The 14,484-nt window shown below is 51.1% G+C and overlaps 1 protein-coding gene across 1 annotated transcript in view; it reads right to left on the bottom strand.

The window, feature by feature from the left end:
* LOC121546498 (histone-lysine N-methyltransferase 2D-like) overlaps window positions 1–14,484 on the bottom strand; it is a 56,348-nt gene that overhangs the window by 22,560 nt on the left and 19,304 nt on the right. The window contains exons 25-36 of the mRNA XM_045209454.1: window positions 13,702–13,875; window positions 13,118–13,426; window positions 12,862–12,986; window positions 11,155–12,635; window positions 10,779–10,962; window positions 10,442–10,603; window positions 10,068–10,177; window positions 8,185–9,869; window positions 7,808–8,019; window positions 4,299–4,365; window positions 3,914–4,146; window positions 64–3,297 (exon numbers count right to left, since the gene is read on the bottom strand). Coding sequence (XP_045065389.1) covers window positions 64–3,297; window positions 3,914–4,146; window positions 4,299–4,365; window positions 7,808–8,019; window positions 8,185–9,869; window positions 10,068–10,177; window positions 10,442–10,603; window positions 10,779–10,962; window positions 11,155–12,635; window positions 12,862–12,986; window positions 13,118–13,426; window positions 13,702–13,875 — 7,976 coding nt within the window. The remainder of the gene's footprint in view (window positions 1–63; window positions 3,298–3,913; window positions 4,147–4,298; window positions 4,366–7,807; window positions 8,020–8,184; window positions 9,870–10,067; window positions 10,178–10,441; window positions 10,604–10,778; window positions 10,963–11,154; window positions 12,636–12,861; window positions 12,987–13,117; window positions 13,427–13,701; window positions 13,876–14,484) is intronic.

Raw genomic sequence — 14,484 nt, forward strand, 5'->3', positions numbered from 1 at the left:
TCCCTGGCAAAAAGGAGAAGAAGATATATAACAGACATAACGGATAGGATATATCTGACTCACCTCCATATTGCGTGGAGTCCCCTGTAGTTTCTGCTCTAGCATGGCCAGCTTGCTGTTGATGTGTCCGTTGATCTCGTTGTGGATGCCGTCAGATGGCCTATGAGCTGCCAGCTGCAGGTTCTTGGTCCTCAGGAGCTTCTGCAGCAGCTGTTGTCCTGTCTCAGTCCTGGGGACGTGGGCTCCTGGGTCCCCTCCTAGTCCAGGACCAGTGTTACCAAACCCTCCAACCGGCTCCCCAGTCACCTCCCTCTTGATGGCCCCAGAGTGTGGACCACCACCTCCTTCCCCATCACAGGTCACCTCTCTGGGCTCCTGTTTGATGTTCTCTAGGGTCATCTTACACAGAGCTCCCTCTCTGGAGCCTGGTGGAGATTGAGGACCACCCTGGTTCTCTGAACCCTGTTGTGGATGCTGCCGTCCCTGCTGTCCACTCTCACCCTTCTGAGGCGAAGGCCCATTCGGGGGGACTTGGCTCTGAGTAATGTCGCCACTTCCGGCCTTAAGCCCAGGGTAGTCCAGGGGACTCTTGGATGCTCCAGGTGACCTGAGAGGAGACGCCTTGATCTGACTGTAAGGACTACCTTTCCCAGCTGCACCGTCAGTTACAGATGGAGAGGCAACGTGGGTGGAGTGTGGCGTGCCTGGGGTAGCTGGGCTCATGCCTGCTTCCTGTTTCTGGACTGAGGATCCTGCAGGGGATCCTGCGTGGGAGGGAGAGCCCTGGAAGCGTTGTTGAGCCATGTGGATCTGTGGTTGTTGCTGGTGTTGCATGACTTGGTTGGGTTGACGCATCCCCATCGCCTGTGCCATGGCGTGGCGCTGGGGGTCACCAGGGGAGTTGGCCAAGGGTTGGCGGGGAGACATGGGCCTTATGAGGCGGCCATGAGGGGGCCCACCACGTACCTGCCCCATGGGGGAGCGAACCATGGGTACCTGGCATCTCATCATCTGGTGTTGCTGGGCCTGTTGTTGCTGAATCATCTGCTGCTGCTGGACACTCAGAGAATACTGAGGCGAGGCTCCTGGCTGCTGCTGTTGGACTACAGGTCCCGTGATCCCTTGCTGCTGCTGCATCTGAGTCACCACCACGCCCGGTGGTTGGCCGAGGCCCATCATCCCTGGTTGTTGCGGGGAGCCCACTCCCCCTGGTTTCCCCAGAGCTCCTCCATAGTGCATCTGCTGCTGCTGGGCCTCCAGACCTCCAGGCATCCTCTGGACCTGTCCCACCTGCTGCCCTGATCCTAGGGGCCCCATCTGCCCTGGCTGTCCTTGGCCCACCTGAAGCCTCAGCATCTGGCCCTGTTGTTGTTGCTGCTGTTGGAGCTGGCGCTGTTGGAACATGGCCTGGATGTGCTGTATCTGCTGGTTGGGGGTGAGGTGTCGGAGCTGGGGGTTCTGGGCTATGATAGCCTGGATGTTGACTGGGGTGCGTATCTGACCAGGTGGACCTCCAGGCCTCTGGCCAGGCATCATGCCCTGCTGCTGGGCTCTCAGCATGCCCATCATGGCCTGCTGCTTCTGCTGCTGGGCCATGAGGGCCTGTTGCTGGGGACTAGGGTGGCCTGGCATACCAGGGACGGGCTGAGGCTGACCAGGGTGGTTCTGTTGACCCATCACATTTTTCATCTGGCCCATATTGTCATGTTGTTGTCTAATGGGGTCTTGGGCTTGCTGCATAATATTCTGTTGTTGTTGCTGTTGTTGTCTAATGGGGTCTTGGGCTTGCTGCATAAGATTATGTTGTTGTTGTTGCTGTTGTTGGGCCATGTAACACATCTGCTGTCCTTCCTGCTTGACGGTAACCAAACCAGACTTTGAGGGATCAGCATTGAGGGAGTTCTGTCGCTGTAGAGAGAGTTGTTGTTGAAGCTGCTGTTGCTGCTGTGGTTGCTGCTGTTGTACTTGAGGATGCATGCCTGCCTGTTGGTAACCTGCTTGCTGTTGATGTCCAGCTTGAGCATTTTGAGGCGGTTGTTGTTGTGGTGCCTGTTGCTGCTGCTGGGCCATGTATTGCTGTTGTTGTCCCACTACCGCCTGTTGCTCTCCAGCAGCCCCTGGTTGGGTCATCTGGCCAGGGGTTGAAGGTCCAGCTCCACCCTGCTGTGGAGGGGTCTTGGAGCTAGGACTAAGGATGCCACCCTCCCCCTGCTGCAGCCCCTCAGTTGGTTGAGGGGTGACCCGCGTGCTCCCCCCTGCTGAAGCGGGAGAAGATCCCATCTGACCTGGGGTAGCAGGTTGAGAGAGTCCTCCGTGGGAGTCTTGAGCCTGGATGGGTTGGCTGATGAAGCCCTGTGGTGGTGGTTGCCTAAGCTGTTGTTGTGCCACTTGCTGCTGCTGCTGTAGCTTCTGTTGCGCCAACATGCGCTGAGCCAGGATTTGTTGTTGTTGAGGTGTGAGCTGGGCCTGGCCGGGTCCTCTTAGTCCATGGTGCTGAGGGGGTCCCCCTACTCCCTGCTGTCCCATTATGACCTGAGGCCTCTGTTGCTGCTGTATGCCTGGCTGGGCCCCCATCAACCCTGGCTGGGCCCCCATCAACCCTGGCTGGGCCCCCATCAACCCTGGCTGGGCCCCCATCATGCCTGGAGGCTGGTTCATAGGCTGCCCTCCCATCAGGGTCTGAGGTGGCTGGGCCACAGCCTGCCCTGGTACCATTCCCTGGGGCACCATGGCCTGGTTGGGCATAATTCCCTGTTGGAGGTTTGGTTGTTGTTGTTGACTAATCAGAGAGTTACCCATGACGCTTGGCTGTGGCAACATACCTGGTTGGACACCTGGATGTGGCATGGGCTGCTGGCCTTGCATCATCGCCTGTTGTTGCTGCTGCTGTTGTAGTTTCTGGATCATCTGCATCCTGTGTTGTCTCTCCTGGAGAAGTCTTGGGTCTGCTCCTTGGACTCCTCCTGGACCCTGGGGGAAGAACCCTGCAGGAGGACAAACAGGAGGACCAGGGGATCTGACTCCCAGGGCTCCGGGGTGCTGGCCTCCTCCCAGGAACGGCTGCCCCTGTGGGGGCATTCTGACAGGCATACCTCCCTGGGGCATGATTCCTGGAGGTTGGCCCATCATGGGAGCTCCTTGCTGGCCCATCATCATCTGCCCGGGCATCTTGGAGAGCATGTGGGTCCCCTGGGTGGAGGGCCCTGGGGCCAGGAGACCAGAGCCCTGCTGGTGCTGCTGCTGCTTGCTCCTGTACTCTGCAATCAGGTTGGTGTGTTCCTTTTGCTGCTTTCGCACCTGAAACACAACGAGAGATATGGGTTAACAGGAGCCTAGTACCATGTTAAAGTAACTGTCCAGTGTTTCCAGATTTCTATGAAATATGACTTAGAATTAGAAATATGGGTGAAATCGTTTTCCTTCCAAAAAATAGTAATTACGTTAAAAGGGACATTTCACCATTTAGCAAATTCAAATTCATCATCTAAAGCACCACCCCAACTTGAAAATATGTGAAAATGGCACAAGTTGAAAAAAAGCAGCTTTTCTGTGTTGGAAAGGCGTGGGCATACCCCAACAACAGAATGTGTGGGCGTATACCGGTCATTAAATATATTAATGTGAGTAGACCGCTGACTGGCCAGCTACATCATCCTCCATGAGGAAATAGCAAGCATTTTTTAAACAGTCTGAGATACAAGATTGGGGTGGGGATTTTGAAGTGTTTTTTATCCAATGTATGCTTTGGGCACAAATACACGATGAGTCAACAACATTATTTGGGTATGAGTTAACAGAATATGAACTTTTAAAAGTGAGACTTTCACTGGACAGTTACTTTAAGATTGGAAAGCATGATGGTGGGTGGGTGGGTGGATGGATGGGGTAAGGATTTTCAGAGAGTCTTCCCCACCTGGTCCAGCTGTTTCTGGATCTTGCTCTGCTCCTCTGTGACCAATTTGAGTTTCTCTGCGTCAGCCTCGGCAAAATCACGGCCTGCCTTTTTGGCAGTGCGCTGCTTGGCACACAGAGCCTTACGGGACTTGCGGTGAGCTCCGATCTGCTCCTCCAGGAACTTGAGCTGCATCTGCAGCAGCTGCTGGGTGTGTAGGAGCCACTCTTCATACTGATGCTGCTCTGTATCGTCTGGTAGGGAAAACAGGGGGGTGATTACTAGAATACATCAAATTATGTACAATGGCTGTGGGTACTCAAGAAGAGGTTTGGGGAAACACTGGACTACATCAACTAACAAATATATGTAAGTATTATAAAGATGAGAAATGTGTAGAACTTACTGATGATCCCTTGTACAAACTGGGGAGGGTTGGGTCTTGATTGTGTTGGGTCACTGCTTTCCCCTTCCTAAAAATAAAAAGGTGTCAAAATACATAAAATCAGCTTCTGTTCAGCAGGGTTGCCCACTCAGTCCTCTGCTCTTCGCTGTCGCCCTTGAACCCCTGGCAATACAAATAATGGAGCATCCTAATATCCAAGGTCTTAAAGGCTTATAGTAGGAAACATAGAAAGCTGCATTTAGTTATATGCAGACGATGTGCTTTTATGCTTCTGGGACCCAGTAGTCTCTGTCCCTAACCTACTAGACTTAATCAATTCATTTGGCAAACTATCTGGCTATTCAATAAATTGGGGGAAAAGTAATCTCATGTGCATCTCAGATAATATTACAGCAAGTGAGTTAGAGAGGATACCATTTAAAGTGGTGCATGACCACTTAACTTACCTGGGACTAAAAATATCTAGAAATCCATCTTCAAGCTTAACTACAGTGAGCTGGTTGCAAAGCTAAAACAAAACAGAGAGCTGGAGAATATTGCCTCTTTCTATGATGGGGCGCATTAATGCCATTAAAATGGTTTCTCTTCCCAGGTTCCTTTATCTTTGATATCTCTGTATACACCCCAATATGCTTAAATCATTACTTTGTTCCATCTCATTCAGATAAGGTGTTTGTTGAATGGAGGGAGAAGGGCCACAATTGAATACTTTTACATAGATAAGCAATTAGCATCATTCATCCAATTAAATAATACATTAAATCTCTCCCATTCACATTTTGTTCCGTTATTTACAAGTCAGACACTATATCAAAGGGAAAATTCAAAATGTTGACACCCTCCTTGTATAACATTCGTTTTATGATTTGCTACAGCGCCCTCCCAACTCAAAACACCTCATCTCACAGTCTGACTCCTTTTTCTCCAACTACACAGAGGCCTCTACTGGTCATCTCAAGGAGACCTGGGGTAAAGAGTTAAATATTGAGATCTCAGATGCTCTATGGGGAGAAGCCCTGTCTAGAATTCACTCCTGTTCCATCAATGCCAGATATCAATTGATACAATACAAAGTCATGCATAGACGTCATTAATCCAAAACCAAATTACATAGAATTTACCCCCAGGTCTCCCCACTCTGTCAAGTGTAAAGCCTCAGAGGGTTCATTAACTCATCTTTTTTGGCTCTGCCCCCTACTTAATAATTTTTGGAGGAACATCTTTGATTGGTACTCAAAGGTACAGTACCAGTCAAATGTTTGGACACACCTACTCATTCAAGGTTTTTATTTAATTTGTACATTGTAGAATAATAGTGAAGACATCAAAACTATGAAATAACACATATGGAATCATGTAGTAACCAAAAAAGTGTTAAACAAATCAAAATATGTTATATTTGAGATTCTTCAAATAGCCACCCTTTGCCTTGATGACAGCTTTGCACACTCTTGGCATTCTCTCAGCCAGCTTCACCTGGAATGCTTTTCCAACAGTCTTGAAGGAGTTCCCACATATGCTGAGCACTTGTTGGCTGCTTTTCCTTCACTCTGCGGTCATACTCATCCCAAACAACCTCAATTGGATTAAGGTCGGGGGATTGTGGAGGCCAGGTCATCTGATGCAGCACTCCATCGCTCTCCTTGGTAAAATAGCCCTTAAAACAGCCTGGAGGTGTGTTGGGTCATTGTCCTGTTGAAAAACAAATGATAGTCCCACTAAGCCCAAACCAGATGGGATGGCGTATCGCTGCAGAATGCTGTGGTAGCAATGCTGGTTAAGTGTGCCGTGAATTCTAAATACATCAGACAGTGTCACCAGCAAAGCACCCCCACACCGTAACACCTCCTCCTCCATGCTTCACGGTGGGAACTACACATGCAGAGATCATCCGTTCACCCACACCGCGTCTCACAAAGACAGGGCGGTTGGAACCAAAAATCTCCAATTTGGACTCCACACCAAAGGACACATTTCCACCGATCTAATGTCCATTGCTCGTGTTTCTTGGCCCAAGCAGGTCTTTTCTTCTTATTGGTGTCCTTTAGCAGTGGTTGCTTTGCAGCAATTCGACCATGAAGGCCTGATTCACACAGTCCCCTGTGAACAGTTGATGTTGAGATGTGTGTTACTTGAACTATGTGAAGCATTTATTTGGGCTGCAATTTCTGAGACTGGTAACTCTAATGAACTCATCCTCTGCAGCAAAGGTAACTCTGGGTCTTCCATTCCTGTGGCGGTCCTCAAGAAAGCCAGTTTCATCATAGCGCTTGATGGTTTTTGCGGCTGCACTTGAAGAAACTTTCAAAGTTCTTGAAATGTTCAGTATTGACTGACCTTCATGTCTTAAAGTAATGATGGACTGTAATTTCTCTTTGCTTATTTGAGCTGTTCTTGCCATAATATGGACTTGTTTTTTTTTAACCAAATAGGGCTATATTCTGTATACCCCCCCCCTACCTTGTCACAACACAACTGATTGGCTCAAATGGATTAAGAAGGAAAGAAATTCCACAAATTAACTTTTAAGATGGCACACCTGTTAATTGAAATGCATTCCAGGTGACTACCTCATGAAGCTGGTTGAGAGAATACCAAGTGTGCAAAGCTGTCATCAAGGCAAAGGTTGGCTATTTGAAGAATCTCAAATATAAAATATATTTTGGATTTGTGTAACGCTTTTTTGTTTACTACATGATTCCATATGTGTTATTTCATAATTTTGATGTCTTCACTATTATTCTACAATGTAAAAAATAAAGAAAAACCCTTTTGACTGGTAGTGTATATTAGAGGGCCATTGAACCTGATGCAGAACTTGCTCTCTTTGGCTGCTCAGAGTCTGTTCCAAGATCGTCCTATGAGGAACAACAGGCTCTGATGTTTGGAATGGTGGCTGCAACAACAAACAAATCCTCACAGAATGGAAGTCACCCACCCCCCCTTGCTTCAGTATATGGCTAGCAGAAATGATTAACACCATTAACTTGGAAAATATTCGTTTTTTCCGTACTTTCTCAAGATTTGGTGTCAGTTTCTGGACAGTCTGGACAGAGACTGACTGTGAACACTGACTACATTTTTTACATTTTAGTCATTTAGCAAACGCTCTTATCCAGAGCGACTTACAGTTAGTGAGTGCATAATTTTTTTATTTATATTTGTATTTTTTTTCATACTGGCCCCCCGTGGGAAACGAACCCACAACCCTGGCGTTGCAAACGCCATGCTCTACCAACTGAGCTACACGGGACCACCGTGTTGTAATTGTTGCTCTATTTTTGTCCCATGTCTTGCTTAAGCAATACTTAATTTAATATGTCTGGCTGCTAATTTTTTTGTGTGCTTTTGTTTTGTACTAAATTGCAAAAGAAAATCCTTTAAAATAAAATACACAAAAATAATAATAATACATAAATCAGCTAAACAGATTGAGTGATTGTGTGTTGAGGATCCCACAGCAAATGATCTGCTTTACAGGACGAATATTATGAACACAACTATAGTACCTTAGATGGGCCAGATGCGAGTTGACCCTGTGGGTCTCCTGTTCCTGGTGCTGACGCTAGTCTCTGGGCCAACAGAGAGACCTGTTGCCTGTTGATGCCAGGGGGTACCCCCATTGGGTCCTGTGCCAACACTCTCTTGATGCCCTTCAGTGCCACCATCTTTGCCTTGGCGATGGGATCCATAATGTCGTCAGTCACAAACTTGTCTAGATCTGTGAAGGAGCAAGCAGAAACACCGGGAAAAATATATTAAAGGAAAACGTCATGATTCAAAAAAGGATTCAGGAATCATGCAAGAGTCATGATTCAAACAGTCTTTATAAATAAGAGTCATGATTCAAACAAGATCAAACAACCTTGAGAACTCATTTATTTACCTTCATCAGGGAAGAAGTTATCAGCCAGAGTTGACTGTTTGATCTGTTGTTGCTGCTGCTGCTGAGGGTTGAGCCCTGGGTGAATTCCCCCAGGATGCCCCACCCTCATCATTCCTTGTTGCTGAGCCATGGCAGCCATGTGCTGTGGCGTCATCCCAGATTGTCCCATGATCCTTTGCTGCTGCAGGAGGTGTGGAGGGCGTGGCACCATACCTGGCTGTCCCATCATGCCCTGGGGTGGGGGGCGATGGTGTTGGGTCAGCATGATATGTCCAGGACCCCCCTGGTGGTTGGGGTGGCCTCCCATGTGCCCCCTCATCGCCCCCTGGTGGAGGGAGCTGAGCTGCTGCTGTTGCTGCTGTTTCTGGAGCTCCTTCTTCTCGTGCTCCAGCAGGTCCTGGATCAGCAAGGGAAGCTCGCTGGCTTCCAGAGAGCTCTCGACTTTGTCTAGATCCACGGCTGGGGAGTGCTGTCCCCCTCCATCGGGCAGCCCCAAAGGGTCCTCCCCGAGAGAGGATAAGGAATCAGCCTGACCAGGAAGAGGGTATGGGAGCCCTCCTAAACGCACAGAGCTCAGGGAGGCACCCTGGTTCTCTGGTTGAGTGGAGGATTTGTTTGTTTCAAGGAGCATGGAGACTGCTTCTCCCATCTCATCCTTCACCACCGCTTGGCCTGGCTCGAGCTTTATCCTGGAGGTGTCGGCAGACTCCGAGGAGGAGGGATGGGGGGTTGAGGACGATGTGGAGCCTCCTGTGTTTGGGACTGGATTTTGCTCCACTTTTGGTTTCTGTTCCACTTTGATGTCCTGAGCTCCAGAGGTACCTGGTGTTTCACCCTCTGCTTCCACCAACCGTAGCTGGTCCGAGAACACATCCTTGGGGTCCCCTTGGTCCAGCTCGGGGTCCGTATAAGCCAGCAGGTCAAACTCGTCACTGTTGAGTAAGTCGTCTAGGTGCGGGTCTGTGGTTTCCAGATTGTCAAGGTTACCCAGGTCGTCGTCACCCTTATCAGGGTCTAGATCCAGAGCCAGGTCATCCTCATCTTCCATTCCTCCATCCCCGGGGGCATTCCCTAGCCTTTTAGGGGCAAACGGATCCTCCAGGTCGGGCTCGGGGAGATCAGTATTAGGGTCCCCTGAAGTTCCAGCCTGGGACTCTGTGGAGTTCTGGGGAGGCTGGTGCTGCTGCCCAGAGTGAGAGCTGGGAGTGTTAGCGGTCTGAGAAGTGCCTGTGTGGGGCTGGAGATGGGGTTGTTGTTGTGAGGGGCCAGTGCTCTGCTGGGGCAGTAATAGACCCATACCACCCTGCTGTAGCCCCAGCCGTGAGTCTCTGACCCCGTCTGTCTGAGAGTCCATACCCTGAGTCATTGGATGATGAACAAACTGGCCGGGGGCCATTTCCTGCTGCTGGGTGATGTAGAGGCGCGGCCGTTGCTGGGGCCCTCGTTGGAGAAACTGGGTCCCCAGGGGCAGCCTCTGGGAGTTGTGCCTCAGCTCGATGAACTGTGGTGGGGGTCCTCCGGGGTCCATGCCAGGCTGCATGTTGATGGGGGTATTGAGGTGGTGCCTGGGGCCCACACCCTCCATGCCAGGCTGGGGGAACCGACGGGGACCTGGGCCCTGCTGCCACTGGCCAGGGAACGGAGGTCGTCCATACATGCCCTGGGGGTTGGGGGGCCCTGGTTGTCTACAAAAGAGAAATACAGACAAAATGTCAAAACGTACTGTAAGCTAGTGAGAAAGTGTTGTGCACAAAGGTTATCTTTGCTGAAATAACTCCTGATGGCATTTATTTCAAATGTACAGCTATGTGTGCATTTAAGAAAGAGACAAAACACAGAAGGAAGAAAGAGGTGGAAGAGAAAGGAGAGATTTGAGTGTATACCTGAGCTGGTTGGGGTCCATCATGGCAGGGGTTCCTGGAGGTGGCAGACGGCCACCATCCATCTTCCCTGCCAATGCTGCCTGGGCACCAGCAGCAGCAGCAGCACGGTCCTACAGGGACAAACAACAAGGACCTACTTTATCAATTAAAATACTAAGGAACCGCTGAGAATCACCAGCCAGACATTACCAAAGGCATATTCCGTAGGGAAAACTGTAGAAAAACTTTTTGCAATGGAAAACAAAATATGTGTTCTTATTGGACAAGTTCAAGTAGTACCTCCCAGTTCCACTCAGATTCAAAACATTTTGAGCCTGACCCAAGTTGATGCAAGTTTATGTCGGACATGTTGTTTGACATATTATATAGTGTACCTGTGGGTAGGGTGGTGGAGCGCGGCGTGCTTTGTCTTGCTGATAGACTGCCATGTCTCCTCCAGGCCAACAGGGGGCGGCACTGCTGGCTGCTGCAGCCTCTTTCTCCTGCCGGATTGAGTTTCGCTGCATCTGCTGTCGGATCAACAACTCCCTCAGTTTCTGTCGCTATCAGAGGAAAAGAAGAATCACCGGTGAGAGGTTATATCAGGCCTAAGCATGACAACAAGGGACAATTATTTATCTTATGATGTTGAAGGACTCTTAAAAGATTAGCCCCATAGTCATACTGGAATAAATGATATCCTAATTAAAGCAAAGCAAATAGAACATGAACCTGTCTGTGCTTCTCTAGCTCAGAGGGGCTGAGGCCCAGTAGTGCAGGATCCTGAACCGCTGACATGTCCGGCATCTCCTGGGCGACGCCGGGCATAGCCCCCTGGGGTTGAGGTGCATCCGGGGGGTGGGGGGCTGTGGGGTCCTGCTGGGGGGTCATCCTGGAGTGGAAGTCAGCACCCATGGCCTGAGTCTGGGGCTGTTGCTGCTGGAGCTGCTGTTGTTGTTGTTGTTGTTGGAGGAGTTGTTGTTGCTGCTGCTGTTGCTGCTGCTGTTGCTGCTGTTGTTGCTGCTGTTGTTGCTGCTGCTGCTGTTGTTGCTGCTGCTGCTGTTGTTGCTGCTGCTGTTGTTGCTGCTGCTGCTGTTGCTGCTGCTGCTGTTGTTGCTGCTGCTGCTGTTGTTGCTGCTGTTGCTGCTGTTGTTGTTGTTGCTGGGCCATCTGATAGGCCATGTTGGGGCCCCGGCTGAACCCAGGCGGCCCAGAGGGCTTCCCAGAGAGAGGGTCCCCTACAGGGGTGGAGGACGGGGGGAGTGAGGGAGGCTGGTTGGGGTGAGGTGAGCCTCTGTAGCTGGGGGTGCCCTCTGGAGCAGCGGAGGTGGGCCGGGGGGGCTTGTGCAGAGCAGCAAAGGGGTCCCTGGACTGGGGGCGCGAGGGGGGCTGGGAGTAGGGGTCAGGTGACTGGAAGCGCGAGGTGGAAGCCGGGGACTGGACAGAGAATGCATCGTTGGAGAGGGCTCCAGGAGTGAGGGGGGACTGGGAGCTGCCTTGGGACTGGGGGCTGGAGGGGACCCTGGGGCAGGACTCCTGCTGGGCCTGGGGATGCCTCTGGGGGAGGGGGGAGCAGCTATCCCCAGACTGGGGCCTGGGGGTGAGAGGAGGCTGGGCATAGGGGTCCTGGAACGGGGTAGAGGGGGACTGGCGGTAGACCTCAGAGGGGTGGTTGGGTGAGGCTCCAGGGTGGATTACCATGCCGCCATCCCCTTGGTGCATCCGGGGCGTCATGGGAGCCTTGAACAAGCCATCCCCAGAGTCCAGCATCCCTGCTGGGGAGCCCGTGTTACTCAGGTCCTGGCGTCCCGTGGAGGAGGAGCGGGGAGAGGGTCCCCCACTCATATCAGCCCTGTACTGCCCCTGTCCCATCCGAACAGGTGAGGACACCTGGGAGGGGGAGGAACCGTATTCTGGACGCCCCATCCCCTGCTGCTGGCCTCGGAATGGGTCTCCATAGTGGGTGGTGTGGGGCGGCGAGAAGAGAGGGGAGTCCCCAGGCCCTCCACCCCTGGACCGAGGGCTTTCTGGGGGGCCTAGGTGCTCCTGAGAGCCCTGCTGTGACTGGGGTAGGTGACCCTGGATCTGTTGCTGCGGCCTGAAAAAGGGGTCCACCTGCTGGGCCCGCCGGGGAGTCCCTGGAGTCCCTGGTTGCATGTCGAAGGGGCCGAGGCTTGCCGGCCGTCCCTGAAGAGGGCCCTGTGGGCCGGGGTGGGGGTAACCTGAGGAAGAGGCCTGGCCCTGCATAGGGCTGGAGGCGGCCTGGTGGGAGGAGTACGGGGTGGAGGGGTGGGAGTGGTGAGAGGGGTGGGGGGACTGGGGAGGCAGCTTGGCAAAGGGATCTGTCCGCATATCTGCCGATGCCGAGCCCGGGGTCTTGAGAGGACCGTCAGGGAAGAAGACGGAAGAGGATCCCGAGTCGGGGTGGAAGGGGAAGGGGCTCTCTGCTGAGCTGGGCTGGGAGGGGTTGGAGACAGAACCTGAGGGCGGGGGGATCTGGAGGTGCAGGCTTGGACGTTCACCTTTGACCCGAACAACACCACCACCATCCTCCGTCTTGATGGGCCGACACACCTGGCTCTCTGCCTGCTGTATAAGAGAAGAGACAGTTAGAGAGAAGCAAAGAGACTGTATTTAGACATCCTTACAGTGACAACTGTATGCTTTGGGCTGGTTTCCTAGACCCAGATTAAGTCTCGAAGTGCATTAAAAGCATTGTCATTGGAAATTCTAAACATTTTTTAGTTTAGGAGTGGGCTTGATCTGGATCAAGGAAGCTGGCCCTATGAATCAATTATCTGGCTTAAACTCCCACCTTCTGTGCCTTGTTGATCCGCTGAGCTGCTCTGTTGTCTTTGGCCTTTTGCAGAAAAGGAACCTTGTCTGCAGCTGAAACCTTCCTCCAGATCTTCATGATCTGTTTACACCGACTGGACCAGTCTGTCATAGAAAGTTTGTTTCATTAGAACTTTGGAAGCACCATCTCATCCAGAGCAAACATGTCCTAAAAATGAGAAAAGTGCACTTTTTCATTGTCTTTTTTTAACTAAGATCTCCCTCCATCCACTCACCTGGGTAGTCCTGTCTGAGAGTGGGGAAGTTTGTGTTTGCGTAGAGTACAGGGGAGATGGTGGACATCTCTCCCAGCTCCTCATCCTTCTCCCAGCGCTGGAGGCTGCGCTGGTTATAGGACAGCCCGTCTCCATCTGCCTCGCCGGGGGTAGGAGGAGTGGAGGGGGTGGCAGGGGTGGAGGGGGTCGCCCATGGGCTCTCCTCTCCCCCGTCTGGACTGAACAGGCCTCCCCGGTCCCGCATGTCGAAGAACGGCGATTGAGAGAGTCCAGGGAAGGAGTCCATCACACCAGCTGAGGGCAGGGACCCTGAAAGGGATCAGCTTGTATGAGTGACATGTCCTGCTTTACCATGAGCCTAACGGTTCCTGAACAACATAAAGGGTCCTTTATAACAACACAACAATTGCTCCATATATCATCACACTGTTCACATTTTCTTCTCCTTTCTCTTAGTGAGATGTCTAAGTTCAACATCACACTCATTTCCGCATTTCTACTTCCTATAAAAGTGAGCTCTCTAGGCATGATAGTGTGAAAAGGGTATAGGTTCCCCCTAACAGCCCCCAGGCCTATACCAGTACCTGTGAGGAGGTTCCTCTGTGGCAGACCGCTGCGGTTCATCTCCCCCTTGACTCCCTCCAGGATGGGCCTCATGCTGCTCTGTAGGGACCCTCCTAGAGAAGCCCCCTCTGACGAGCCCAGGACCTTCCTGAAGAACTGCTCAGAGTCCTGACTCTCCATGCCCTGAGGAAGACCTGGGAGAGAGACAGAACAGGAGGTAAGACAGTGGGGAAAAGCGTCCATCAAGACAAAACTGATAGCATACAGTGGCTTGTGAAAGTATTCACCCCCTTGGCATTTTTCCTATTTTGTTGCCTTACAACCTGGAATTAAAATGGATTTTTTTGAGGTTTGTATCATTTGATTTACACAACATGCTTACCACTTTGAAGATGCAAAATATTTTTTTGTGTGAAACAAACAAGAAATAAGACAAAAAAACAGAAAACTTGAAAGTGCATAAATATTCACCCCCACAAAGTCAATACTTTGTAGAGCAACCTTTTGCAGCAATTACAGCTGCAAGTCTCTTGGAGTATGTCTCTATAAGCTTGGCACATCTAGCCACTGGGATTCTTCAAGGCAAAACTGCTCCAGCTCCTTCAAGTTGGATGGCTTCCGCTGGTGTACAGCAATCTTTAAGTCATACACAGATTCTCAATTGGATTGAGATCTGGGCTTTGACTAGGCCATTCCAAGACATTTAAATGTTTCCCCTTAAACCACTAGAGTATTGCTTTAGCAGTATGCTTACGGTCATTGTCCTGGAAGGTGAACCTCCGTCCCAGTCTTAAATCTCTGGA

The sequence above is a fragment of the Coregonus clupeaformis genome, chromosome 30, assembly GCF_020615455.1.
Source record: "Coregonus clupeaformis isolate EN_2021a chromosome 30, ASM2061545v1, whole genome shotgun sequence".
In the NCBI taxonomy this organism is placed as follows: domain Eukaryota; kingdom Metazoa; phylum Chordata; class Actinopteri; order Salmoniformes; family Salmonidae; genus Coregonus; species Coregonus clupeaformis.